The sequence below is a fragment of the Eleginops maclovinus genome, chromosome 12 (assembly GCF_036324505.1).
Source record: "Eleginops maclovinus isolate JMC-PN-2008 ecotype Puerto Natales chromosome 12, JC_Emac_rtc_rv5, whole genome shotgun sequence".
Taxonomy (NCBI): Eukaryota; Metazoa; Chordata; class Actinopteri; order Perciformes; family Eleginopidae; genus Eleginops; species Eleginops maclovinus.
In genome coordinates this window covers 8,859,456-8,885,660 of record NC_086360.1, presented here as the reverse complement: position 1 = coordinate 8,885,660, position 26,205 = coordinate 8,859,456, and the positions used below count along the sequence as shown (strand labels likewise).

Genomic DNA, 26,205 nt, shown 5'->3' with positions numbered 1-26,205 from the left:
TCAGTGTAATTTTTATATTTTTTGCAGTGTCACTCACTGGCACAGTTTATCTCTTTTCAGACCACCTAAGCTGCACTAACAATGTGTGAAATGACAACAAAGAATATGCTCCTTATGACAAACAGAGATCATTAAATTTAAAGTGGCGCTATTATACTCATGTTCACATTTGCTAGTTCCTCTCCTGTGACATGCTAACATGCTTTAATGATTAAACAGTTCTTTATTTTTCTCATACTGCTTGTGCTGCAGGACCTCTTTTCACCCTCTGTCTGAAACCAGAGCCCAGTCTGCTCTCATTGGATAGTTGGCCAGCTTTGTTGTGATAGGGCAACCACATAGAGATGTCCTATTCCTTAGCGACTAAGGGATAGGACATCTCGTGATAGGCTAAGGCTTAGCCTTTGCAGACCATTTACATGCACAAAAACCTAATAACACACTACAGAAAAGGGAAACTTCTGAATAAAAGTATTGTGTCCGTATATGAATTTCATTGGAGGTTTGTTGTAATGTCTCCTATTAACATTGTCAGTTAAAGATTATAAAATGATTTGAGTCTCAGTTTAGATCAAAAATCATTATTTAGTTTTCAAAACATTCATATATTGAACTCCAGTAAAACCTACAACTCGGGCAGCTTTCAAGGTAGAGCGAAACCTGTGTGCTAAGGCTCAGTTCTCACTGTTCAAAAAAGACCACAAAATCATCATAAAAATACCTACATTTCAAGATCCAAGTTCTTTATTATCATATGCACAACAACTACATTGAAGCTAAACAGTAGTATTGCAAATAAAAAAACTGGGTTGAACAGGAATATATTTAACTTACAGCCGCAGAAACAATTAATAGACCACTTCAGCATTATTAGTTTCTCTGGTTTTATTATTTATAGGTTTGTCTTTGAGTTAAAAAATATATATATATATATATATATATATATTTATTTATTCTATAAACTACTGACAATTTTTCTCTGTTCAATTCAATAAACACTGAAATGGCTGCCATACATGTAGAGATAAAGATTTAAGAACATTTGGAGTGGTCTCTTAATTTTTTCCGGAGCTGTATATCCAGAGATGTCAACAGGGATGAAAAGCTAATATAGCTAATGTTTACAGTAGCTCAGCAAAGGCTAATTGAGGTCATCCTTAGTCGGTAGTACCAGTTTAAAATAACTCCTCACATCAGTCACATCATCCATATGCTCACATGCTACTAACAGCACTGTATGTCTGCTGCGTTCAGGTGGCTTCTGCCTTCAGGAACCAGCTGGTCAGCTGCGACTGTAGCACGGCCGCGCAGGAAGAAAATCCAGTCAGCGCGACCTTTCACCCCCGTCCATCACTCTCTCAGCTCCCCTCTGCTGAGTGAAGCACTGAGGTAAGGTTTACTGTTCACTGCACGGCCTGTTTTCTTAGCGCTAACCAAGGTGGTGGCCTTTATATGAGACGCATATATTTTTGAATGTTTTATTGTACTTGAGGTTAAAACCTGTCTCAGAGCTGGGTGCTGTGTTTTCTCTGCACCCTCCGTCCGATGAAAACACAGCCGCCTTGCTTTGTCATCCCACTATAAGTCGATAACCTTCAGGTTAACCGTGCTTATACAATGTGATGCTATGCCTCATCATATGCTGTTCATAAGTGGAGTTACTGTAAGTAGATGTAGCTTGAAACTGGAGCTGTTTGCTGCATAGACTGTATATATACAGTCTATGGTTTGCTGTATATCCTCCATAACTTCATGCAGGAGGTCCTTCAACCAGATACAAAATGTTAGGGCTTTGACCTTTTAAAAATAAATAGTTTGTGGGATCAAAGATAAAAAAAAGACACATTTAATCACCCGAGATCATTCCGTGCCTCTTACAGAGGGGTAGAGTTATGACGTATTCTGCTAGGCCAGACCCTGAAATTAGCATCGCAAAGGGGTCCCTCCATATAAAGCAATGGGATTTGCCCATTACTTTGTATGATACCTAACAAGTTTGTTCAGCAGGATATTCTCCACATATTAATACTCCTTTGTGTTTTTTGAAACGTAAATGCAATCAACACAAGTAAAAAGCTAACGCTAGGCTATCACCACTGTCAAGCTAAACGCAGACTTGTGTCGGCGTGATGACGTTTTTCATTTCGTTGTTTGCAACCGCCGTTTTATGACACATAAACACCTCAGACATTCACCAGTGGAGTGATTACTGGCGCATTTTATGTCGTATAGCAAAGTATCAAAATCTCTTCAGCTTGTGTTAGCCACAGACCTTATTTCAGGCTTCTTACCACAAACACGTTAAAACATTTTTTAGATTTTTGAGGCGAGGGAACCGAAGTGCTATGTTATTTCTGGGTCTTAGGAGTCATAACTGCACCACTCCATTATAATTTAGTGCAATAATGTATCTTAATATTTGCCCTGATATCATGATCAAATCAGGGCATAGGTTGTGTTGCATTTTCTAAGAATCCCTGTACAGCAGTAAAGAGAAAAGTGAGATGTTTGAAAAGGATTTGATTTTAAGGAGTCACTATTCCAGCCTCTTCTGTCTGCTGGTGTTCATCCCTGTGAGTCATGTCAAACAGGTGTGTTACTACACCTAAGCAAACATCAAACACAGAAAAACAAATAGGCGGATCGCTGAATATTTAATGCCAAACATCTGAAATTGACAGATATTCCTGATGCTCTTATTTTGTATTGCTTTCATATGGCAGGATCCTTTGATGCTGTGAGAACCGGAGCTAACCTTTTTTAGAAACGCGTCAGGAAAAGTTTTTTTCTGTCAATAGACACACAGAAGTCTGGTTCACAAAAGCAACATTTAGTCTCTTACGCATTGCTTTGATCTTGTATGCAGGATTTGATGGCAATGCGTCCCACAATCCACAAGTACTGGCTTCTTACAAAAGTTAAATACAGTATGTATATCGCCTTATGTCGTGACCAGTGTGATGTGGTTAAAAAAAGCCATTAAGCTTTACAAATTACATTTATAGACTGTTTTACGAAACAATTATTAACAAAGTGATGCACACAACTACATCTTTCTGTGTAATGCTTATAGATGTTTAACAAGTGATTTCTTAAAGGTTTAATAATCACTTGGTTAGAAAATGTTAAAACAAACTGTGAAAAACAAATGATAGCATTATTAATAATTAGCAGTTTCAATTATGATAGTATATCAAATAACATGACAAAAATGTAAGTAAATATCACTATAGTCAAAGTTAACATCTACAAATGCTGGCTATTGCATCACGTTGGGTTTACACCAAGGACTCCTGTGTTCATCTGCACTGTTCCACAGGGACAAATCTGCAGCCCTTGTTTATGATGCATCCCCTCCGACTCAACATGCATCTCGCCTGACACTGCATTACCACCAGAATAAAACCTGGTTGTATGGTGAGACCTCAGTAAAAACAACATCCGTGTTGGAAGGCTTTTACCTGACATCTGACGGATCCTAATCTAACACATTACCCGCCTGGCAGACAAACAGCCTGGTCGATAATGAAAAGAGCTCAGAGCGACCCGGGGCGGCAGCATTTGAAAAAAGAGAGGCAGACTTCATATTGTGTGTGACGTGTTTGGAAAGATCATCGAAATGGATGTGGTCATAAAGCCTCGAAGCGTGAACATGTCGCGCTTTAGAGAGATGCCATGTTTTGAATGTGTTGCACTACAGCAGCCCTTGTTTTCAAGATGTGCTGCTCTTGTGTCCATGACTTCATCCACCTATTTTACCAACGGTAAAAGAAATGAGGGCGTTCAGTATGATTGTTTTTTCCCCATTTGAGAGGGCACTAAACCATGTAGTGGTATTACCTTTGCATCCAATAATAGGTAGTTTCATTTAAAAACAAGAATTTTCTAAAACAAATCGGGGAATAATCAGCATACAAAAAATATGATCAAAAGGCATGACAGGTTACCAAAAATGTTGCAGAAAATAAAGCAATAATATAAAGAAATTGTCATATACTGCTTTAGAATAATGAATAATAATCCAACCCATTGTAATTTTAGTCCCTGGAAAATGTTGTATTAGTTTTACAGAATACTGCCATTAAATATGAATCCACTCAAATTCCATTTATCTTGTTTAAAGGCGCCCTATCATGCTCATATTCAGGTTCATATTTGTATTTTGTGCCTCTATTGTGACTGTTAATGTTCACATCAGGCTTCAAAAGGGTCTTTATTTTTCTCATACTGCCTACCTCTTCTCCCCCCTCTGTCTGAAACTAGAGCCCGGTCTGCTCTGATTGGTTAGCTTGCCGGCTCCACTGCTTAGAGATGTCCCACCTCTTTTGGGACTTTTGCGTCTGCAGACCATTTACATGCACAACAACCTATAACACACTACAGAAAAGGGAAGATTCCCCAAAAAGCACAATAAGGCCTTTCCAAATGTTATGAAACATTTGAACCTAAATGAGTTGCACATTCTAGAGCATAAGTTATGACATTGTGTACAAAATAATATCTTAATTCTTTGTTTGAATTTTGTATGAGATAACAATGTCAAATGATCTTCACTAAAACAAGAATTTCTGCTAAGCTGCTCTTCAGCATACCACTCTGCGCAGGAGTACATTTGCAATACTGTCAGTGTGGAGCATTGCCTATTTGTCAGAACATTAAATATCAAATGCAATGATAAGGAAATAAGACAATTAGCAATACTTACATTTTTTAACTCTGTAACTAGTTTTACAGTGTCGAGAGAAATCATAGTTCCGAAAAGGATCGCAGTTGTTAAACCATTTGCTTGTGAGTTGCACGCTTGGTTTAACTACAACATCCCTACTTCCAAATGTTTATGAAACAAATGCATATTTGAAGCAAAGAAATACAAATATATTGAAGGAGTAAAAAGAAGGCAATATTTGGCCTGAATACAAATGAAATGTGTTTTAATATAAATCGTGGAAATATGCATTTGATAATTTGTTATAAAGAATATGTTTTTGATGGTGGTATATTGAAATATTCTAATAGAAAAACAAATGTATGGGCACTTTTGGAATAACAAACCTCTGCTAGGTGTAGAACAGGGGTGTCCAGATTATGGCCCGGGGGCCAAATGCGGCCCCTGGGCCATTTGAAACCGGCCCTCAGCCAATTCAGAAAGTATAATGTAATATGGCCTTTACCTGAAATTTGTCTTATATTGCACTTCTTATATGTACAGTGGGGCAAAAAAGTATTTAGTCAGCCACCAATTGTGCAAGTTCGCCCATTTAAAAAGATGAGAGAGGCCTGTAATTTTTATCATAGGTATACCTGAACTATGAGAGACACAATGAGAAAAGAAAATCCAGGAAATCACATTGTCTGATTTTTAAAGAATTTATTTCAAATTATTGTGGAAAATAAGTATTTGGTCAATAACAAAAGTTCATCTCAATACTTTGTTATATACCCTTTGTTGGCAATGACAGAGGTCAAACGTTTTCTGTAAGTCTTCACAAGGTTTTCACACACAGTTGCTGGTATTTTGGCCCATTCCTCCATGCAGATCTCCTCTAAAGCAGTGATGTTTTGGGGCTGTCGCTGGGCAACACGGACTTTCAACTCCCTCCAAAGATTTTCTATGGGGTTGAGATCTGGAGACTGGCTAGGCCACTCCAGGACCTTGAAATGCTTCTTACGAAGCCACTCCTTCGTTGCCCTGGCGGTGTGTTTGGGATCATTGTCATGCTGAAAGACCCAGCCACGCTTCATCTTCAGTGCCCTTGCTGATGGAAGGAGGTTTTCACTCAAAATCTCACGATACATGGCCCCATTCATTCTTTCCTTTACACGGATCAGTCGTCCTGGTCCCTTTGCAGAAAAACAGCCCCAAAGCATGATGTTTCCCCCCCATGCTTCACAGTAGGTATGGTGTTCTTTGGAAGCAACTCTGCATTCTTTCTCCTCCAAACACGACGAGTTGAGTTTTTACCAAAAAGTTCTATTTTGGTTTCATCTGACCATATGACATTCTCCCAATCCTCTTCTGGATCATCCAAATGCCCTCTAGCAAACTTCAGACGGGCCTGGACATGTACTGGCTTAAGCAGGGGGACACGTCTGGAACTGCAGGATTTAAGTCCCTGGCGGCGTAGTGTGTTACTGATGGTAGCCTCTGTTACTTTGGTCCCAGCTCTCTGCAGGTCATTCACTAGGTCCCCCCGTGTGGTTCTGGGATTTTTGCTCACCGCTCTTGTGATCATTTTGACCCCACGGGGTGAGATCTTGCGTGGAGCCCCAGATCGAGGGAGATTAGCAGTGGTCTTGTATGTCTTCCATTTTCTAATAATTGCTCCCACAGTTGATTTCTTCACACCAAGCTGCTTACCTATTGCAGATTCAGTTTTCCCAGCCTGGTGCAGGTCTACAATTTTGTCTCAGGTCTCCTTTGACAGCTCTTTGGTCTTGGCCATAGTGGAGTTTGGAGTATGACTGTTTGAGGTTGTGGACAGGTGTCTTTTATACTGATAACGAGTTCAAAAAGGTGCCATTAATACAGGTAACGAGTGGAGGACAGAGGAGCCTCTTAAAGAAGAAGTTACAGGTCTGTGAGAGCCAGAAATCTTGCTTGTTTGTAGGTGACCAAATACTTATTTTACCGAGGAATTTACCAATTAATTCATTAAAAATCCTACAATGTGATTTCCTGGATTTTTTTTTCTCATTTTGTCTCTCATAGTTGAGGTATACCTATGATAAAATTTACAGGCCTCTCTCATCTTTTTAAATGGGAGAACTTGCACAATTGGTGGCTGACTAAATACTTTTTTGCCCCACTGTATATCTAAACATATATTACTCTGTAGCATTCATGTGTTAATAAGCCGACTTTTCAAATAAATTCTGTCAATTAAAGTTGAAAACATTTTCTAACTAATTTAAGTTGATGAAAAAAAACCAATTACTTACTGACATAACAAGCTTGAAATATACCCTTCATTCCTTAAAACGATTAAATAATAGCTCTCAGAAAAGCTTCTGTTTTGAGGAATAAGCTCCCAACAACTTAACTGAGACAATATACCTCACCTAGTGGCCCAGCCCTTTGTGTGTTTTTTGTGGCCCTCTGTGAAAAAAGTTTGGACACCCCTGGTGTAGAAGTTCCTGTCTTTGTGTGGTTTTGCAGGAAGCTCATCTACCGCCAGCTCTGCTGTCTGAGTTGGCTGCTTGAGGCCTTGACTCTGGATCACTCAGGCAGGGTGGCCCCCCTCACCGCCTGCTGGGAACCCAGGTTAGTAATTCTTTTGTCAAAGATTCTCAACACACACACACACTACATGAACAAGAAGTTTCCTTTTTTGTATCTTGGAAATACATCTTATCAGCTCACCCTCCTGTTTACTCATAGACTAATTTGCTCTAAACAAAATGTTACTTTTTTGACATTCAGCAGTGGAACGCTCATGGATAATGTTTATCTTGACCGGTGATTTCCTGATACTGAAGGACACAACAGCACATCTGACATTTTTGTTCCAGAATTTAGTTTGGAATATGATGTAGCTATATGTATCACTTGTGTAATTCACTGTAACCTAAGGAGACACAAAAGTCAAGGTTTGCGTTCGAATTGTCAGTTTAGTGAAGTGACCCGGAAGTACCTCAATGGCAGCCATGATAAGAGCCTTTCGAATTCTCTAGATGATAGGAAAGGAGCTTTTAAACTTCCTTTATAACTTCCTTTAGCTTAGGAAACACTAGACCTTCCTTTACGAAAGGAAAGGAGAAAATACGGTCCCACAATGCCTTGTGGCCGCAACATTTACCGTAACACAACATTCGGCCGTTCAAGGAAACAACCGATCGTGACGGAGAAATGCGTATCATGAAAGTTACAGAACTTATTAAGCGTTTTACAACTTATGCTGTGACTTGCTAAAGTGCTTTTTTTGAACGTTCAACATTATATTAATCATAAGGGTTACGTTTTTACTGAAATGATCAAATAAAGTCAACATTTCGCAGTGTTTACTGAGCTGTGTGGGGTTTCTTAAACTGTTTAAATGTTTGAATGGTGATATACACAGTGATAGGATGAGCAACAACAAGTTTCACTTTACATTTTATTTCAGTTCCAACCTTGGTCATTAAGAATACAATCAACTTTTCCTAAGTCCTTTTGAATTTTCCTAACCACTATTCCTCAACCCCCTGTGATGTTTCACACAGAGGTCAAGGAATAGTGGTTAGGAAAATACGATAGGAGCTTGTTTTTGGACAATTCAACCGCAACTAGGGACTGTTTTCAATACTATGATCAGTCTCCATACATATTACATAAACCGTCATTGGCATCTTAGTAGTGATTCCACTGCTTGCAATTTCAATACAGAGGCTAGAACACAGCATCATGAATGACATATCATCAGCGATCGGGCCATTGCGACGCTGACCGATGAGCAACCTCTATCTGGACTGTGCTGTTTTTTAACGGAGCCACCTGACGGGACGTTGCATCTGTACTGTAGAGAGCCGGTGATGAAGGGCGCTGGTGATCAGGAGCTGCAGGCAAGGAGCGAGCTGACAGTGCTGGATGAAATATAAAGTCCAAATCTCCGTAGGGGGTCCAGGCTTAGCAAGGAGATTGCGTTCTTCCATCTTCGTCCCCACCCTCCAGGTCTCAGCTCCTGTGATATTGACCCACCACAGGGTGTTGAGCGTGAGAAAATGGAGAAAAAGTGCAGCAGCAGCTGTTTGGTGCTTAATGCGTATTTTCTACCCACACTATTGATGTTAAATGCATCTGCAGTCTGTTTTAATTCCACAGTGGCGTTTTATTCCAAATTTCCATCTTTTTATTCTTTTTTTCATTTTTTAATCCTTTTTATGATCTCTCTCAAAGTGTCAGAGGAGCCCAGGAGTAGGAGAATAGATTAATTCATAAATTTAAAAAGCGACTGCTTTGTCTCAAAAGCTCCTTGTAGAATGTAGTAAAGGAATATTATTGCACACTACTATAAAGCTTGAATAATTGATAGAAAAATGAAAAAGAAGAAGAAAAGCGGAATAAAAGGGAAAAAAGAGCTACAAAGAGATTTCTTTTTGCACCCAAACGGCGTCATGTTACAGCCTCCAGGGCCTTCACTCAGCTTCAAATCCAATTTCCCAGAAAGTCTTAAGCTTTATGGGCCAAATGATACAGCTGAGGTATTACTGTACAGGAAGACAAGGAGAGGATGAAATGAAACATTATCACAAGGTTGCAACACTGCTGGGCTTTCCACTAGGCAGACAGCTCTGATCTTGGGCATTAATCTAAAACACTGCACAGTTTTTAGAATAAGATGAATTATGATTTTGATAATGGCTCGAGTGACTCTCGAGCTGTCTCTGCCTGGAAGGCTGGTTTCGACTAGTGGTGAGTCGCAGAAGGTCAGCGGAGTGATGAATGTATCACAGCACCAGCAATTATTTTCCATTCACAGAGACCCTGGCCGAGGCAGTACCACAAGAAAGATGCTGAAAAAAGAAAGAGTCATTGAGAACAAATGGGAGCAGTTTGTTTCATCCAAGGTATAACACTCTTATTTACTTTTTAAAAATTATATCACTCCATTTTATTATTGTTATAATAATCATTTATGTAAAATGTCAGATCATATTGTATTTACAATACAAAAGCCTGTTTTAAGGACCAAAACTAAATGTATAAATACATAACTAATTACATAATTAAATGCAAAAAATATTAAGGAATATCTAAATCATTATTTTATTTAAATTGTTATTGTCAACATAAACAAATTTTCTGAAATTTAAATTAACTGATAAAAATAAAATGACATATTGGTTTATTTATTCATTTATGCATCTATATCGAATTTTGCATATGTATTTATTAATTTGTGTAATAGTACAGCATACACCATTAATTCACCAATCAGAGCCTTTGGCCCACCCTCTTACTTCCTTGCAGAAAGTAACATTTAAGATAAATGAAAGTAAATATTTGAAAATAAACATATATAGACAAATATAGATTATTATGTCATTAAATAAAAATAAAAAATGTTAATATAGTCAAATGTATAGAAATGCATAAGTGAACAAAAACACAAATATTCATATTTATTTATGGTAAAGACAAACATCCACTTACATAATTATTCATTTTTTAATCAATTTACTCAGTTAATTATTCAATTTATATATAATTATTTACTCAGTTTTGTGCTTCGAAACCTTCCCCAGGAATAATAAATGGTTCCCATTAGAAAGAACTCCACTGGCCAGCTTTAAGCCCTGACCCAGTAGTCTTTCTGTAATGGAATAATGATCAGTTTCTCAGATTTTACTATTAACAGCTATGTGTTTGAGTAAAAAGAAAAAAAGCATCTATAAATTACTGACAGCATTTCTCTGTGTTGGAATTCAACAGACACTGAAATGGAATGGCTGCCATGCACGTAGAGATTTAGGAAACATTTAGAGTGGTCTGCAAGGCTGTATGGCTGTAGTGCTTGTATGTTCACATACTTTTAGCGATGGACGGTATACCTTTTCCCCATTGTTCAGGATGACCATGAATTCAGCAGAAGGTTGGAGTGTGAAATACTGCACAGTGCCCCCCCCAACACACGCACGCACGCACGCACACACACACATACACAGGAAAAAAGAAAAGCCGGGTGCGTTTACTCAGTCATGCTTCAGCACTACACTACTTTATAGATTAAACCTTAAATCATGTTGCACAAGAACATTTGCTTAAGCAGTCAAACATACATGCTTACACCCGCTGATGACTCAATTAGCAACCTCTTCATACACACACACACACACACACACACACACACACACACACACACACACACACTTTATCCTTAAGGAATGGAAGTGTGTGGCAGTAGAGGACATTGGGAGAGCGTTTGCTGAAGTGTTGTACTCCCTTCATCCCTGATAATTAGGCTGAAGGGAGCGTCACACACACTTAGGGCCCGGGTCTTCTCTGACAGACAGGCAGGAGAGAGGGAAGGGCATAGGGGAGAGGGCTGGGGTGGAGGGGTAGACGTTTCTGGCTCCTCTCTGTTGCTCATATGTCGTCCTCAGTTGAGAGATGGGTCTACCTATGGGTGTGTGCCAAGCTTCCGCCTGTCAGCTTGTTTGTGTGCATGTGTATGTTTGTATTTTTCTTATGAAAATCAGATGCTAAGAAGGAAGAATGAGCTAAATAAAAAGTATCGCTTGAGGCTTTGAGGAAAACAAATTCTAATTTACTATCAAATAAAGTTTTACAATTTCTCTGCTTTTGTTACTAGTTTGCTTTTTCCCAAAATAACCAGCCAAACATGACTGGCTAGACATCACGCTGAGATATTTCTAACATGGTGAACATATTCGAAGTAAACAACCGTCGGTAGTTACCGGCACGTTTAGATCAGCCTCTCACAACTGAAGGTCTCCATTCTATGCTGACCGTGTTAAAACACGTGTAGAAAAGTGGCAATTATTACCAGCAGTCTCAAGGATGAGTATGAAAGACAGTCTTTAGAGGTGTTGTGCGAGAAAGTGGTGTGCCAGCCATTAGTGACACATGCCTATGAAATTATAGCTATACTGTGTTTGAATCTTTGACTGAAAGTGACCATTTTCATAGTTGGTTTCAAAAGGCAACCTGTGAAATGTAGGGAAAAAGTGACGTAGTAAATGATGAAAGAAACATCCACTTACTGACAAACACTTCCTTAGCAGCAATGTGGATCTTGCATATACAGTGGGGCAAAAAAGTATTTAGTCAGCCACCAATTGTGCAAGTTCTCCCATTTAAAAAGATGAGAGAGGCCTGTAATTTTTATCATAGGTATATCTCAACTATGAGAGACAGAATGAGAAAATAAAATCCAGAAAATCACATTGTCTGATTTTTAATGAATTAATTTTCAAATTATTGTGGAAAATAAGTATTTGGTCAATAACAAAAGTTCATCTCAATACTTTGTTATATACCCTTTGTTGGCAATGACAGAGGTCAAACGTTTTCTGTAAGTCTTCACAAGGTTTTCACACACTGTTGCTGGTATTTTGGCCCATTCCTCCATGCAGATCTCCTCTAAAGCAGTGATGTTTTGGGGCTGTCGCTGGGCAACACAGACTTTCAACTCCCTCCAAAGATTTTCTATGGGGTTGAGATCTGGAGACTGGCTAGGCCACTCCAGGACCTTGAAATGCTTCTTACGAAGCCACTCCTTCGTTGCCCTGGCAGTGTGTTTGGGATCACTGTCATGCTGAAAGACCCAGCCACGCTTCATCTTCAGTGCCCTTGCTGATGGAAGGAGGTTTTCACTCAAAATCTCACGATACATGGCCCCATTCATTCTTTCCTTTACACGGATCAGTCGTCCTGGTCCCTTTGCAGAAAAACAGCCCCAAACCATGATGTTTCCACCCCCATGCTTCACAGTAGGTATGGTGTTCTTTGGATGCAACTCTGCATTCTTTCTCCTCCAAACACGACGAGTTGAGTTTTTACCAAAAAGTTCTATTTTGGTTTCATCTGACCATATGACATTCTCCCAATCCTCTTCTGGATCATCCAAATGCCCTCTAGCAAACTTCAGACGGGCCTGGACATGTACTGGCTTAAGCAGGGGGACACGTCTGGAACTGCAGGATTTAAGTCCCTGGCGGCGTAGTGTGTTACTGATGGTAGCCTCTGTTACTTTGGTCCCAGCTCTCTGCAGGTCATTCACTAGGTCCCCCCGTGTGGTTCTGGGATTTTTGCTCACCGTTCTTGTGATCATTTTGACCCCACGGGGTGAGATCTTGCGTGGAGCCCCAGATGGAGGGAGATTAGCAGTGGTCTTGTATGTCTTCCATTTTCTAATAATTGCTCCCACAGTTGATTTCTTCACACCAAGCTGCTTACCTATTGCAGATTCAGTTTTCCCAGCCTGGTGCAGGTCTACAATTGTGTCTCTGGTCTCCTTTGACAGCTCTTTGGTCTTGGCCATAGTGGAGTTTGGAGTATGACTGTTTGAGGTTGTGGACAGGTGTCTTTTATACTGATAACGAGTTCAAAAAGGTGCCATTAATACAGGTAACGAGTGGAGGACAGAGGAGCCTCTTAAAGAAGAAGTTACAGGTCTGTGAGAGCCAGAAATCTTGCTTGTTTGTAGGTGACCAAATACTTATTTTACTGAGGAATTTATCAATTAATGCTTTAAAAATCCTACAATGTGATTTCCTGGATTTTCTTTTCTCATTTTGTCTCTCATAGTTGAAGTATACCTATGATAAAAATTACAGGCATCTCTCATCTTTTTAAATGGGAGAACTTGCACAATTGGTGGCTGACTAAATACTTTTTTGCCCCACTGTAAATACACAACGGAGCTACCTGAATGAACCAATAAGTGGATTGAAAATGTGTTGGACTGATTATCACCTTGAACTTATTCAGATAACATTGGTTATAATTAAATCAGTTTAAAAGATGCAAAGTATCTTTTTATAACGACACTAATGTGTATAAAGTCTCCTTCATGTAACGTTAGCAAGTATTGAGAAGAACAACTCAATTTAAGAGGAAATGTACTAATGAATCTTCCAAGATTGTCAATCATATAAAAAAAGAATAAACTAAAATCTCAATTTGTCAAAGAACATTATCAATGTTATTATATATTCACTATTATCTCCCACCATTAGCATTAAATAGTCAAAGGTCAGGGATGTACATAATTTCCCATTCATAAGTAAATTTATACAGTGACATCCTTGTAATTTAAATAATGATAAAAGTGTTATCCCTGGCTAGATTGCATTTACAATGCAAATGTATTTTTTTCATACTTTGAAAACAACTAAGCTGTTAGAATGAAGAAGGATGAGATAAAGTGGGTACACCAGAATTATACATTACAAAACCTAAAATAAATACTATAACATACAAGAAAACATTGTTGCATTATGAAGTTCACTAGACAAAATGAGGACTCTTGATGATTTGATGTTCTTGTAAGGGTTAAAAATGTTATTCCTTATAAGCTACTCTACTGTTATCTTGTCGGACAGATACGCTTTGTTGTACTGACCTCTATGGGCTAGAAGTCTCAACTCTGTTGTGACCACCACAAACAATGATTGGTCTACTTGTGTTTTAGGTGATATTAAAACCATGCAGTCTTTTGTTAATGTGCACTACTATTTTATTCAACTCTTTCTCTTTTCCCCTCTCAAAGCCTTGGAGAGCTCGACCCCGGCGACCTGGCAGCTCTTCAGCTCGCCTCCACACACACAGGAAGTCTTCCTTCATGAGCGTGGCCTCCCTCTCTGCCGTCACCGCCACCACTGTGGGCAGCAGCAGTGTGTCCTCTCTGCAGCGCGCCGTTGGGGAGGACACAGAGTCTTCAGGAACAGCACAGGAGACAGACCGATCTCCCTCCGACTGTGAGTTGTAGTTTTACTCTGAAGTAACAGTACTCTTAGTAGATGCCACTTTCAAAATAATATATATTTTATATCTCTGCTTTCTTCTAGTGACCAATTAATGGTTTAATCATATTGATTTTGCAGACATAACTTTAATGGCTTTTTATTTCGCCCTGTATCTTTATTCATAAAAGTACATCAAAAATATGAACCTGCAAAGTAATTAATCTAGTCAACTAAATAAAGTGAGTAAAACGATATTTGTGAAGTAGCATGAAATCGAAATACTAAAGTAAAGTAAAGTTGCCTCAAATATGTAGGATAATTTACTAAATGTGCTAAATTACTTTTCAGCACTGGTTTTACAAACATATTTGCAAAACATTTAAATCTCAATGGCCTCTGATGGTGGAATGTTTTCTTTGGCAGATGAATCTTTCGCTTTGGCCGAAGTGTTTGTTGTTGTAATACTAATTTTAGCCACCTGAGTGCCCCACTACTCCATTCTCTGACTATGGAGAAAATTTGTTATATTATGATGTCAGAATATAATAATTATGAAGTCAGACTGTAGTAATTATAAAATCTTAATCTAGAATATGTCCTTTTGCAAATTTTAGTGAATTTCTATATTAAAAATGTCAATAATGTCACTGCTACACAGTGCAGTGTCACTTAAATTATTTCACCCGTCACTGTTTAACTCCTGTTTGACGTCAATTATCCAATTAAGTGTTGTAGTATAATCAACATAAAACCAAAAGTGCATCATGATCTTGTGCATAAATATAGTTTACAATCCTAATGCGTCTGTGGTTTCCATATAAAAATAAACACAATAAACAAACTCAACTTTTCAGGCAAGCATGGGAAAGCAAACAGGTTTCTCAAAGGGTGATGTTATTATAAAGAATAGTCTCTAAGACCATGCATGGATGGAAGATGTAAAAGAGAAGAACATGTCTCTTGCTGAGACAAGTTACAATAAAGCACAATCATACTAATGCTGGTCTTTCCTTGATTACTAGGACTATATTAATTCCCTAGTCCCTAAGTAACCTCAACCCTCACCTCTAAAATCTTAACCTTAAACCTCCCTTATTATTTTCCTGATCCTTCCTCCTATTCATTCATCTTGTGTATTATCGTATTCATCTTATGTTATTTAACTTATTTATATGAATATTTCTATCCTGAACTTCTTGACTTCTCATGTCAAAAATGCAATGTCCCGAATTCTATCTGAAGGCAGAGTCACCCTACACCCAATGTGAATCTTAACTGGACCTATAAGCCAAACAAACATCTATACAATCTCTCTACATGAAAACACTTTCACTATGAAGACAGGAACATTTGTTCACCGAAAGAAAGAAGTTTCATGAACACACTCACTCGACAGAAAACTCGTTGTCATAGAAACAGTTGGACTCAAACTATTAAGATCACAAATCCTTTTTTCCTATGGATAGAAATAGAGATGGCTTTACAGAAATGAAGAAGAAAAAAAACATGATGGCACCTGAATTTCTTGTCCACCCTTGGGAACACACACACACACACACACACACACACACACACACACACACACACCCCTATATCACCTGCTGAGCCTGAAATTGAAACCAAGATAAGGGGCAGGTCTATTCAGTACACTTCTCACTGAGTGATCAGAGCCTTTCTGCCCAGTCTCAGGCCTCTTCCCAGAGTGCACTGCACCAGACTTCATAGCAGAGAATAAGTCACCAGACCCCCCCCCCCTCCCCCCCACACACACACACACACACACACACACACACACACACACACACACACACACACACACACACACACACACACACACACACACACACACTCCCGCCCCCTGTAGTACACAGGTTTCATATAATCACCTCCTGATGTCAGCTAGCCACCGCTGCCTGAGTCATTGTCGTGTTGTTGTCTCATCCTTTCCATTACATTCCTTTCTTTCTCACATTCTAATCTCTCCTCCCTCCATCCTGCACTCTCGCTCTAATCATAAAAAGGAGTCCAAAAATATCAGAGGATTGATTCAGTGCCATTGGTTTAAAGCAATTAACTGCTTTTTCAGACTTATCCCCAGAGTTATGTCTCAAATCCAGAAATTGGCCACTGGAGATGTGCAGCTCTGCCCACGCTCCATTGTTTTGCCTTGTAAATCTGCACGACGAGTTCTATACTTTAGCATAAAAATGAAGCCTAGTTTCAAACTCTTTGATTTAAAAGGACGTGTACAACTTTGAATAATAAGGAGGTTTATCTTTGCATTTCAATGCCTCTCTCCCCCTCTCGTCTTCTTTTTTTTTTTTTTTTTACCAGAACAGATAGCTAATCCTCCGCACTCATTTGGGATAATTAAAATAAGAACTCAATTTAGTCAATCTGAAATTAGCCAATTTGCTAAAGTTATGGCCTCTTACAGTGTTAGCAGCAGGTTTTTAAAGCTATTCCTCTTGAGAAATCACGCTATACATTTTTTAATAGGCGTCTCATCTCCCCGATTTGCCACACTGTGATTAATTTAGTCACAGCTCATAGAGAAGTGGAATCATTTAGGCTGGTATTTAACATTTTAATGAATGCTTTCTACTCCTGGGAAACTTCATGAAGACTTATTGTGTCCTCGTCGTGTCTGCCTTCTATGTATAAACTATAAACTGAGGCTTCAGTCGGATTACATTCAGGATCAATTTCTCTCAATTTCATGGTGGAGTACCAGCATGTGGACACCAGGGGGAGCTATTCGATCATAAATAAAACCACAGCAAAGACAATGGCATGTCCCATTTTTGGAACAATTTGGCGTACTTATATATCTACAACACTCTTAGATATTTTACTCGCATGTTTCCATCCTCATTACACTCAAAATCACTTAAGCACATTAAACTATTAGCTAATGAACAAGCAGGAAAACATACAAACAATAACACTTTGCAAACATACTGCACTGTAAAAAAGGGGCGGCGGTATACATTATGTATGAAAATCATTCAAACCTTACTCAAGGTAGACAAGTCAGTATTCTTAGTATATATAAATGGGTAAATTATTCCTACACCAATTACTTTCTTACAGGACCAACAGAAACACAACAAAGTGTTGTGTTGAAAGGATGCTTTTGTATTTCCTGACAAAACTGTATTGATCATTTGAAACTTCCCAAAAAAGTAATGTTGATTTATAATCTAGATTAATTATTACCTATAACTACATGAGCAATGGCCTGCTGGCAGGTGCCTACAATAAGGAGTTAATATTACACACGTATCAGTAAATAGTTGTATTAAGATATGGTGTTAGACTTTACTTTATTTCTTAAAGTGAATGTCATAGGTTACATTTAAGCAACCTTTTCCTAAAACTTTGGGTTAGGTCTACTCAAAAGATGTGGGTTCAAATTGTAACATCAGTTTTATTGAGTAGATTCTATAAGTAGTTTTTTACCGTGTGGTTAAATACCTGTTGACACTGTTGTCGTCTGAAGAGACGTTCTGTTACTTTGTGACAGACGGTAAAGTTTATCTTATTTAATCTTATCTTAGAACAATGCAACGTCCACTCCACCCCTAAAGCTGTGAACATGATCACATTTGGAAGATATTACCAGGAGAAAATATGTAAATGTTATGGAAAGAATTAAGCCCTATTTATAATTCATAGTATCATCTTTTTACCTCTCATATTTATGTTTGAAAGTCCTTGTGGGGTACGACGTTAAGAATAAGATGAAAATGAAAAGGGAAAGGAAGACGGAGAGAAATTAATGGGTATTCACAACAACCTTACACTAAGGTGCATCAATGATTCTCTTACAATGGATGCAATACTTGTTCTGAAAACTGCTTTTAAAAGAGGAGAGAATCTGAGCACATCTCAGGTCATCAGGAAACTGACTGCTACTTTATCTGTTTATGAAGGAACCGATTACTGTTAAACATTGTCAAATACTTTATGTAATTTGTATTGTGGCAGGGTAGCACGCAACAGGTTGCAGTTGCATGTACGTATGCGGGGAATGCAGTGAGTAAGGCTAATCATTTTTTTCAGAATTTAAGTGTATAGACCAGACTTGAGGACACTTCTGTCTCAGAAACCCAGCTGTCCTTCAACTGCTCAACATGAAAAGTAGTGTTTTTTTCACAGTTTGAACATTTGAGCTGAGAGAGTTACAGATGTATAATAACATACTGTGAAAAAGTTCTGAGGAAGATGGAGTAGGATTTTTGTAATTAAAATTAAAGTTCTTTGTTGCTTTTGTGTTTCTAGATCTTTGTACACTGTCAGATGTCCACCAGAATGGCAAGCAAGAGAGCCAAAGCTCAAAAACCAGCAAGTAAGTTCAGTTATAGTTCAAACTAAGATAAAATGTGTTTGTCAAAACCTTTGTGAGATGATGACGAGACGGCACTAACAACATTAAACAGTAAATGTGTAAGTTTATTGTTTAGAGACAAGACCAAAATGTTGTTGAAAACTGTTTTTTTCCCCTTAACTGTATCTGTATTTATACTCACGAGGACTCTAAGAAACAAAAATGCATTTTAAACATTCAGTCTGTGTCTTTTTATCAGGTAATGATAAGATACAATCCTGTGGAGGTGATAAAAGTTTCATCAAAATTACAATATGATTGGTTTTGGCCAGACTACATTCAGTGAAATTGTAAATGTTTTCTACTGTCTGTTTTCATTAAAATAGCAACTGCTTATCTTTAACCAAAATAAAACTAAAATGCCCAGACATTTAGTCAACTAAACCTTGTTTACATAAAAACAGCATAAGGATGAGTAAATATGATAAAAACTAACTTTTGACAAAGGTTTAAGACTTACCAAATAAACATGATATCAAAGATAACAACTACATATCTTTTCCGGCCTACTGCCATAGATCTTTAAATTCTACAGCTGACAGCTATTTTCTTTTATGATATAAGCCCTTACAATAACAGTTAAAGTAGCCAAAGCTCTTATTTCCTTAATTCACAGTAGAGAATCATAAAAAGGACAAAGTCCAAGCCATCATGACCAGCACCAATATCCCAACCCTACAATGGTTATGTAAACAGAAGCAGAGTGGGGAAAAGGAGAGCTACAGAGGCAGCTCAACCTATACTCCTCTCCCTCGCTCTGTGGTGACAGCCCTTCAATTTGTGTTCCTATTTTTAGTCCCCTTCATCTTCATTCCTCCTCTGGCCCATTCAGAGTTTTAAAGGCAGTGAACACAAAGACTATTTGAGGAATTTGCTGTAAAGCGTCAGCCTTTGTGGCAGAGGGAACAAAAGGGCAAGTTGTAAAATGTTATCAGGAACATTTTTCTGGTGTTTTTCTGCCTGATATTTACCGTAGCTGTTAAAGGTGATCACGTGATTACCATCATTCATTGACTGATTATATGCTCCAGGTGACTTTTTTTTCATCTCAAGACAGCTTTTAGTAATTATGGGGTTATTCAAACAATGTCTACATCAACATTTATACTTCGAATGGTTGTAAATGTAACCATATGTGTGGTAAATGTACGGTTTTATGCATTTCAGTTGTGCAGCATTCAATACATAAAATATATAAAATTGAAAAGAAGCAACAAGACAAATACAACAATTAGCCTAAACAGATGGATATTTTGTGCCAAAAATGAACATTAAAGTTGTCAAAAGAAGAGGGGCTGCTGTATAGCTTGCCTGGTAGAGCTGGCGGGTCATAAACTAACAAAATATCTAAAGAAAAACAGAAAACTGACATCAAAAGCAATAGAAAAAACATAAAATGTCACAATTAAAGAGACTAACTAAGTAAATTGACACTCAGATTGTCTCTTTTAAGGGATATTGGACAATTGGTCCAAGAAATGACTCTGTTTCTAAGCGAAATATCTCTGGCCTCATTCTATAGTATCCAATCTATTTTAGTAAGCATGCCACTTTAACAATACATGACCTATCCCTCTTTTAACAGTCTCTTTGATAAACAGGTCTTACTTGTTGTAACTGTCCTTTGTTACAGTTGGACCCCACCCGAGTGTAACACACAGCCGTCGTCTCAGAAGACAGGTGACCGAACCGACTCTAAGACCGCAAAGAGCTTTCCAGCCAAGAGGTGCTGCTCCAACTGCACCCACGATTCATATGCATTAGAAAAGGGAGACAAAAACACGTTGATATTTATCAAACTAACAGTGTGTGACCTGGTTTATTATTATTATACCTATATCACATTCTGTTTATATGAATGTTTGTTTGCTTTTTCAAGATATAAAGATGCAATGATGAGGACAGGTCTTCTTTTATTTTTTAAATGAACGGCAATCCGGTTTTGCTGATCAGGACATGGTCATAAACATTCTGTCATAATTTATTATTGACAGAACATGCTTATCGCTTTCATGTCAATACACATGAAACAGACCAATGCGTTTTTTCGGGCAGTGACATGCAGGCCATTGAAAACACTGCGGCCATTGTACCTAAACAGACAGATATTAAAATTGCAATTTTACAAAGTTACTTATTGCTTATGTTTTTGCTACATATTGTCATCACAAATCAGTATTAGCTAAGATATTGTTTAAAAGTGGTAAAGTTTAATTAGATTCCTCCCATAAAACCTTGCCGAAAATGAAACACTTTAATTCATACACTGTTCATTTCCAAATCAAGTAAATCCAATATGCTATACTACAATACCAAAAAAAGGCTTCATTTTATAAATGATTGTAATTTTGCTATAACAATACCCTTAGAGTCTAAATCTGGCACACAGGCACACTATACAGCTTAATTATTTTTATAAATGAATGAACACAACACTTATTGTGTTCCTTTTTTTTTTCTTCTACACCCAACTGTCCTGACATCAGCCACCTCATCAACGACAAAGCCATCAAGCTACGAGATATAAAAACTGCCTTTAAGGAAAGAGTGGAGGAGATATCTCAGAGCTACGCTGACGTCCTGGAGCTCAAAGCTAGGTTTGATAAACATCCAATCCCTAAGGACCAATTACTCCTGATTAGTTCCCCAAACTATCACAAGTATCAGCATCAGGATAACCTGCCATTAGGTACTGCATGTGTCTGGAGTATCATCTTAACTAAATCCTTGTCACAAAAACGTTAGAGCTTCCTTTCTGAACTTAAATTAAGATGTGTTAGGTAACTTATGTGACCTTATCTGTTTTATCTTGTTGTATATTTTAACTTGATTACTCACTAAGCCTTTGCCAACAATGACTGAGAGCGTAAGCGTCCTTCACATGCCTCAGGCTGGTTCTCCTACTCGAGTAACAAGCATGTTTGTTCTGTTATACAAGTCTGTGTGCTTTATATTTTTGTAAGCATAGTTCAAATAAAGGCAGGGTGCCAATGCAGCATAAGGTGATTGTAAGATAATATGGGCTCATTCAGGTTCCTTTTTCCCTTTTTTGTAAATTGTCTTTCCTTCCCCCATCCAGGGAGAGATTAAACAGCGGCCTCCAGAGGTATCGAGCCCAGGGTCACGTGACCAAATCCCAGGGCCTTCCTCGCCATGTGGCCTGCTTGTCCAAAGAGCCAGAAGCCCCAGACAACAAGAATAAAAACAAGCACAGCAACAATATGTGGTATGCAGCCTGTTGAAGACATTATCAAGTGGAATGTGGAGTTGAGGGGGGGGGGGGGGGGGGGGGTTGAGAGGTTTACTGGAGCTGGGGAGAGGTCCCATTTGTGGAACTGCATGCACATGTGGTCTGCATATGTGTTAATAATGTGCACAAGAGAGCATAAAAACATCATATTCTTCTGTGTTGTAGCACAGTGGCACTGATGGCTCTGACACTTTCCATTTTTTTGCAGGCTGTCCTCTCTGCTGAGCGGCCTGCCAGGGGAGGTGTGCAGGGAGCGTGCGGTGAGCCGGGTGCTGGAGAGGCTGACTGGTTTTGCAGAGCAGCAGAGCCTCAGGGTTCGACCTCAGGTCCTGCTGAAGGTGCTGGGGGGTCTGGAGCCGTGGGAGCTCTGTCTGCCTGAGCTGTGTGTGGCCGTCCAGGTACACAAAATGCTTCCTCACACCCAATTCACAAAATAAAGTTATTGGGAGCTAGCATAGTTTTTAACAAACAGCAAGGGAATGCTGCAACCAATGATAGATTTCTTTCCCACAGCTTACAGTGAACAATTGACACAAAATAATTAACTAACAAAAGAGTTTAATTATGGAATGAATGTCTCGTTGATGTTAAAGTGGGAACATATATTATATAAAGTTATGATGACATAAAAAATAAGGACTCAAAAACCAACAGTTTGGCCATCATCCTGTGATAAAAAGTGTCAAGTGGTACAAAAAAATAGGAACAGAAAACACAACACTGCATGATCTAAATTCAATGGTTTTGTAGAGTTTGTTTAAAAGTAATATTTTGCAGTATGCAATGTTCAAATTCCTAGACCAGCTGGAATAGTCAAAATTACAACTGAAATCTGGACCAACCTAATCCTATTTCCCTCTTCTGAGCTGGGTAAATTGTAATGTGTAAATTGGGTAAAGTGCACATCTTAATGTAGGCAATTGTACAAAATCTGTGAGGAAAAATCATCATTGTAATTTGAGGGCAGATCAACCATTATCCTGGTTCAATTCCACATGGCAAATTATAGACAATAGTTTGTGGGATTTTTTCAAAGTCCTCTGATCTTCCCCCAAACTTTAAGCCCGACAGTTAAACTCTCAGCCACTCCCACCAAACCATCAATTAGGGACGAGCCCCACTCCCAACACTAACAGACCCCAGACCCTCTGAACACGCCCCTACCGGTCAGAAATGAGGGGCAATTAGATCCTTCCAGACTCAGGAGCAGATAGCTGAAGGTGAAATGACAGGAAGCCGCCTGATAAATCACACGGGGGCTCTTTAAAGTAGGTTCACTGTTTTTGGATGGTTAGTGGGTTGGGTGAGGCACTTTCCCACCTTGTTCCTTTTCAGGACAATGTGTGTCAGTGTGTCCCATTCTGAAGCTCAGGCCTGAATCCAACAGAGCACAGAGGACTTGGTTTGTTTCCATGTCTGACTCAGCACTGTGGGCTGGATCGAGGAGCTCCACAGTATAATTATGCTGGTCGCCATCAGTGAATTTTTGGTTGTTACTTTTACAAAGCCTAATTTCTATGTTTTTTTTAGAAAGAAAAGGTTTTTTATATAGCACAGTTCAATCTGAGGCAATTCAGAAAGCTTTTTTTTTTTAAACATTCAAGCATTAAGATATAGTGCAACATGCACAGATTATAATATGACATTTAAATACAGTCATTCAAAAGCTAAAAGAATACAAATAAAAAATAAGACAGGATTTAAATACAAGAATAAAAGTATTTGAGCATAAGATACTAGTAGTTATTTGATTAATAGATGGCAGCAGCGAAAAGAAAAGTCTTCAGCCTTGATTTAGAAGTGAGGGTTGCCTTTTTCTGGTAGTTTGTTCCAGATAAATGGAGCATCAAATTTGAACACTGCTTCCCCAAGTTTAGTTCTGACTCCGAGGACAGAAAACAAACCTGAGAGTTCTGGATGGTTAATAATGTAAGTGGGCCGTCGTATAGCTCAGTGGGTAGAGCAGGCGGCCATATACTGGGGTTTGATCCCCATGCGGTGGACCCGGTTTCGAACCGGCCTGGGTCCCCTCTGTCTCTCTGTTTCTGACCTGCACTGTCACTATATTAAAGGCACTGCTTGCCCAAAAAAAATATTTAAAAAAAAAAAAATAATAATAATAATGTAAGTGAAGATCCAACATATATTTTGGCTCTAAACCATTGGGTCATTATAAATCAACATTAGTATGTTGCACTCAATTCTTGAAGCCCGTGTAAAGACCTCAAAACTGGAGTGATGGAATCCACTTTCTTGGTGTTAGGTGTTAGTTACTCTAAATATTTGAAATACTGTTCAGTTTTGGTCCAGTATCTGTCAGTGTCTCTGTGACCATCAGTTGTCTTGTCTTACTTTTCATCTATGCAGAATCAAAATACATCTCTTTCTGTCTGCATCTGTCTATTTTTAATCCACCCCTTCTCTGTTTACCTTCTACCTCTATCAGATAGCCACAGAGCACGTGGTCCAGATGCCAAGGGAGGAGTACAACACCTGGCTGTGTTCAAGGGTCACTCTGCCCCCACAGTACCACCGTGCCCCTCAAACACTAGGTGACCCACACTCATTAAGACCAGGAGGAAGCCTACAGGCAAGGACAAAAAAAATAGGCACACCTAGTTTGGTCAAATTAAATGTTGGCAAAAGGTTAAAAGAGCCTTAATGAGCCTTACAAGTAATGGGTCTATTAGATTAGGAACTATTTGATTAAAGGCACTATCATTTAAAAATGCTTCCTATCGACGGTGATCCTACAGACCAGGTCAAAGTTGTGTCAGAATAAATAATAAAAAGGTAGTTAGGCTTATCCAATTGTACATATTTTGTTCTGACCGAGAATAGTTAAAATCTTAAATCATTTTGGTAAACATTTTCATTTGTGCACATTGAGCATTAACAAATGTGACCTTTTCTTTTAGATTTGCATATAATAACTCCATAATCATATACACACTTTACTCTGCCTGATGCAATACTTTTCCACACCACGTTTTATAAGGGCACAGCGGACTGGAGTAGATTGTGAAATCGCACCATAAGACACAGGAAGATTCACACCCTACTCTGTCATACATGTTTATAAGAAGAGATGAAGAAAGAGATACAGCCTGACAAAAAGGAAGCAGGAAGCAGGGCCAGTACATACCTTCCTCACCTGTATCTATTGTCTAGGTTTACAAAGAGCAAACAGATGTCTTCCTGGACGCCTGCATGTAGTATTTTTCCCGCAAGTCTCCAGTGATAACACACAAGATAACATAACTTGGTTGAGTCGTTAGTGGCAAAAGGGCCATTTTGCACATTTGTGTGTGTTTGATTTTTTGTTTTTATTAAATGGTTCAGTGCATCTCTGCATTTCTGCACAGGTGGGAAGTAATTAAGTACATATACTCAAGTACTCTACTGAAGTACACTTTTGAGATACTTGTACTAACTTGAGTATTTCCATTGTATGATTCTTTGTACTTCTACTCCGCTACAATTCAGAGGTGAATGGTGTACCTTGACTCGACTACATTTATTTAATACCTTTAGTTACTTTACAGATTTGGATTAATGATGTGAAATATAATCAACACTTAAATAAGACTTTAGTTCCACCTGGAGTAAATCCATAATCTACCCTGCAGTATACAAAGTCATTAAAACTAGCTGCACCTTTTATAAGCATTGATAAACATATTTTTGCATCAATAATTATAAGCAAAACATTTCATATACAGCGGGTAAAATAAGTATTGAACACAATTTTTCTCAATATGTTTCTAGAGGTGCTACTGACATGAAGTTTTCCTCAGATGTCGGTAACAACCCATGCAATCCACACATGCAAAGAAATCAAACCGTTGTTGTCCATAAATTAAGTTATGTGTATTAAAATGGAATGACAAAGGGAAAAAGTATTGAACACATGAAGAAAGGGAGGTGCAGAAAGACATGGAAAGCCAAGACACCTGCTGAAATCTATCAGAAATTAGAAAGCAATCCTGCCCCTTGTCAGTGCAAATTAATGTCACACAAGAAAGATCTCATGATGGGTAAAAGCAAAGAGCTCTCTCAAGACCTTCGCAACCTTATTGTTGCAAACATGCTGATGGCATTGGTTACAGAAGGATTTCTAAACTTCTGAATGTTCCAGTGAGCACTGTTGGGCCCATAA

General features: G+C 38.5%; 1 protein-coding gene across 1 annotated transcript in view; it reads left to right on the top strand.

Moving 5' to 3' along the window:
* LOC134873299 (coiled-coil domain-containing protein 60-like) overlaps positions 1-25,023 on the top strand; it is a 33,292-nt gene extending 8,269 nt beyond the window's left edge. Inside the window, exons 4-13 of the mRNA XM_063896792.1 lie at positions 1,255-1,389; positions 7,157-7,261; positions 9,456-9,543; positions 14,211-14,418; positions 18,691-18,757; positions 20,430-20,522; positions 21,283-21,393; positions 21,876-22,022; positions 22,255-22,444; positions 24,493-25,023. Of these exons, the coding sequence (XP_063752862.1) occupies positions 1,255-1,389; positions 7,157-7,261; positions 9,456-9,543; positions 14,211-14,418; positions 18,691-18,757; positions 20,430-20,522; positions 21,283-21,393; positions 21,876-22,022; positions 22,255-22,444; positions 24,493-24,708 (1,360 nt within the window). The 3' untranslated portion in view covers positions 24,709-25,023. The remainder of the gene's footprint in view (positions 1-1,254; positions 1,390-7,156; positions 7,262-9,455; positions 9,544-14,210; positions 14,419-18,690; positions 18,758-20,429; positions 20,523-21,282; positions 21,394-21,875; positions 22,023-22,254; positions 22,445-24,492) is intronic.
* The last annotated feature ends 1,182 nt before the right edge of the window (positions 25,024-26,205 follow it).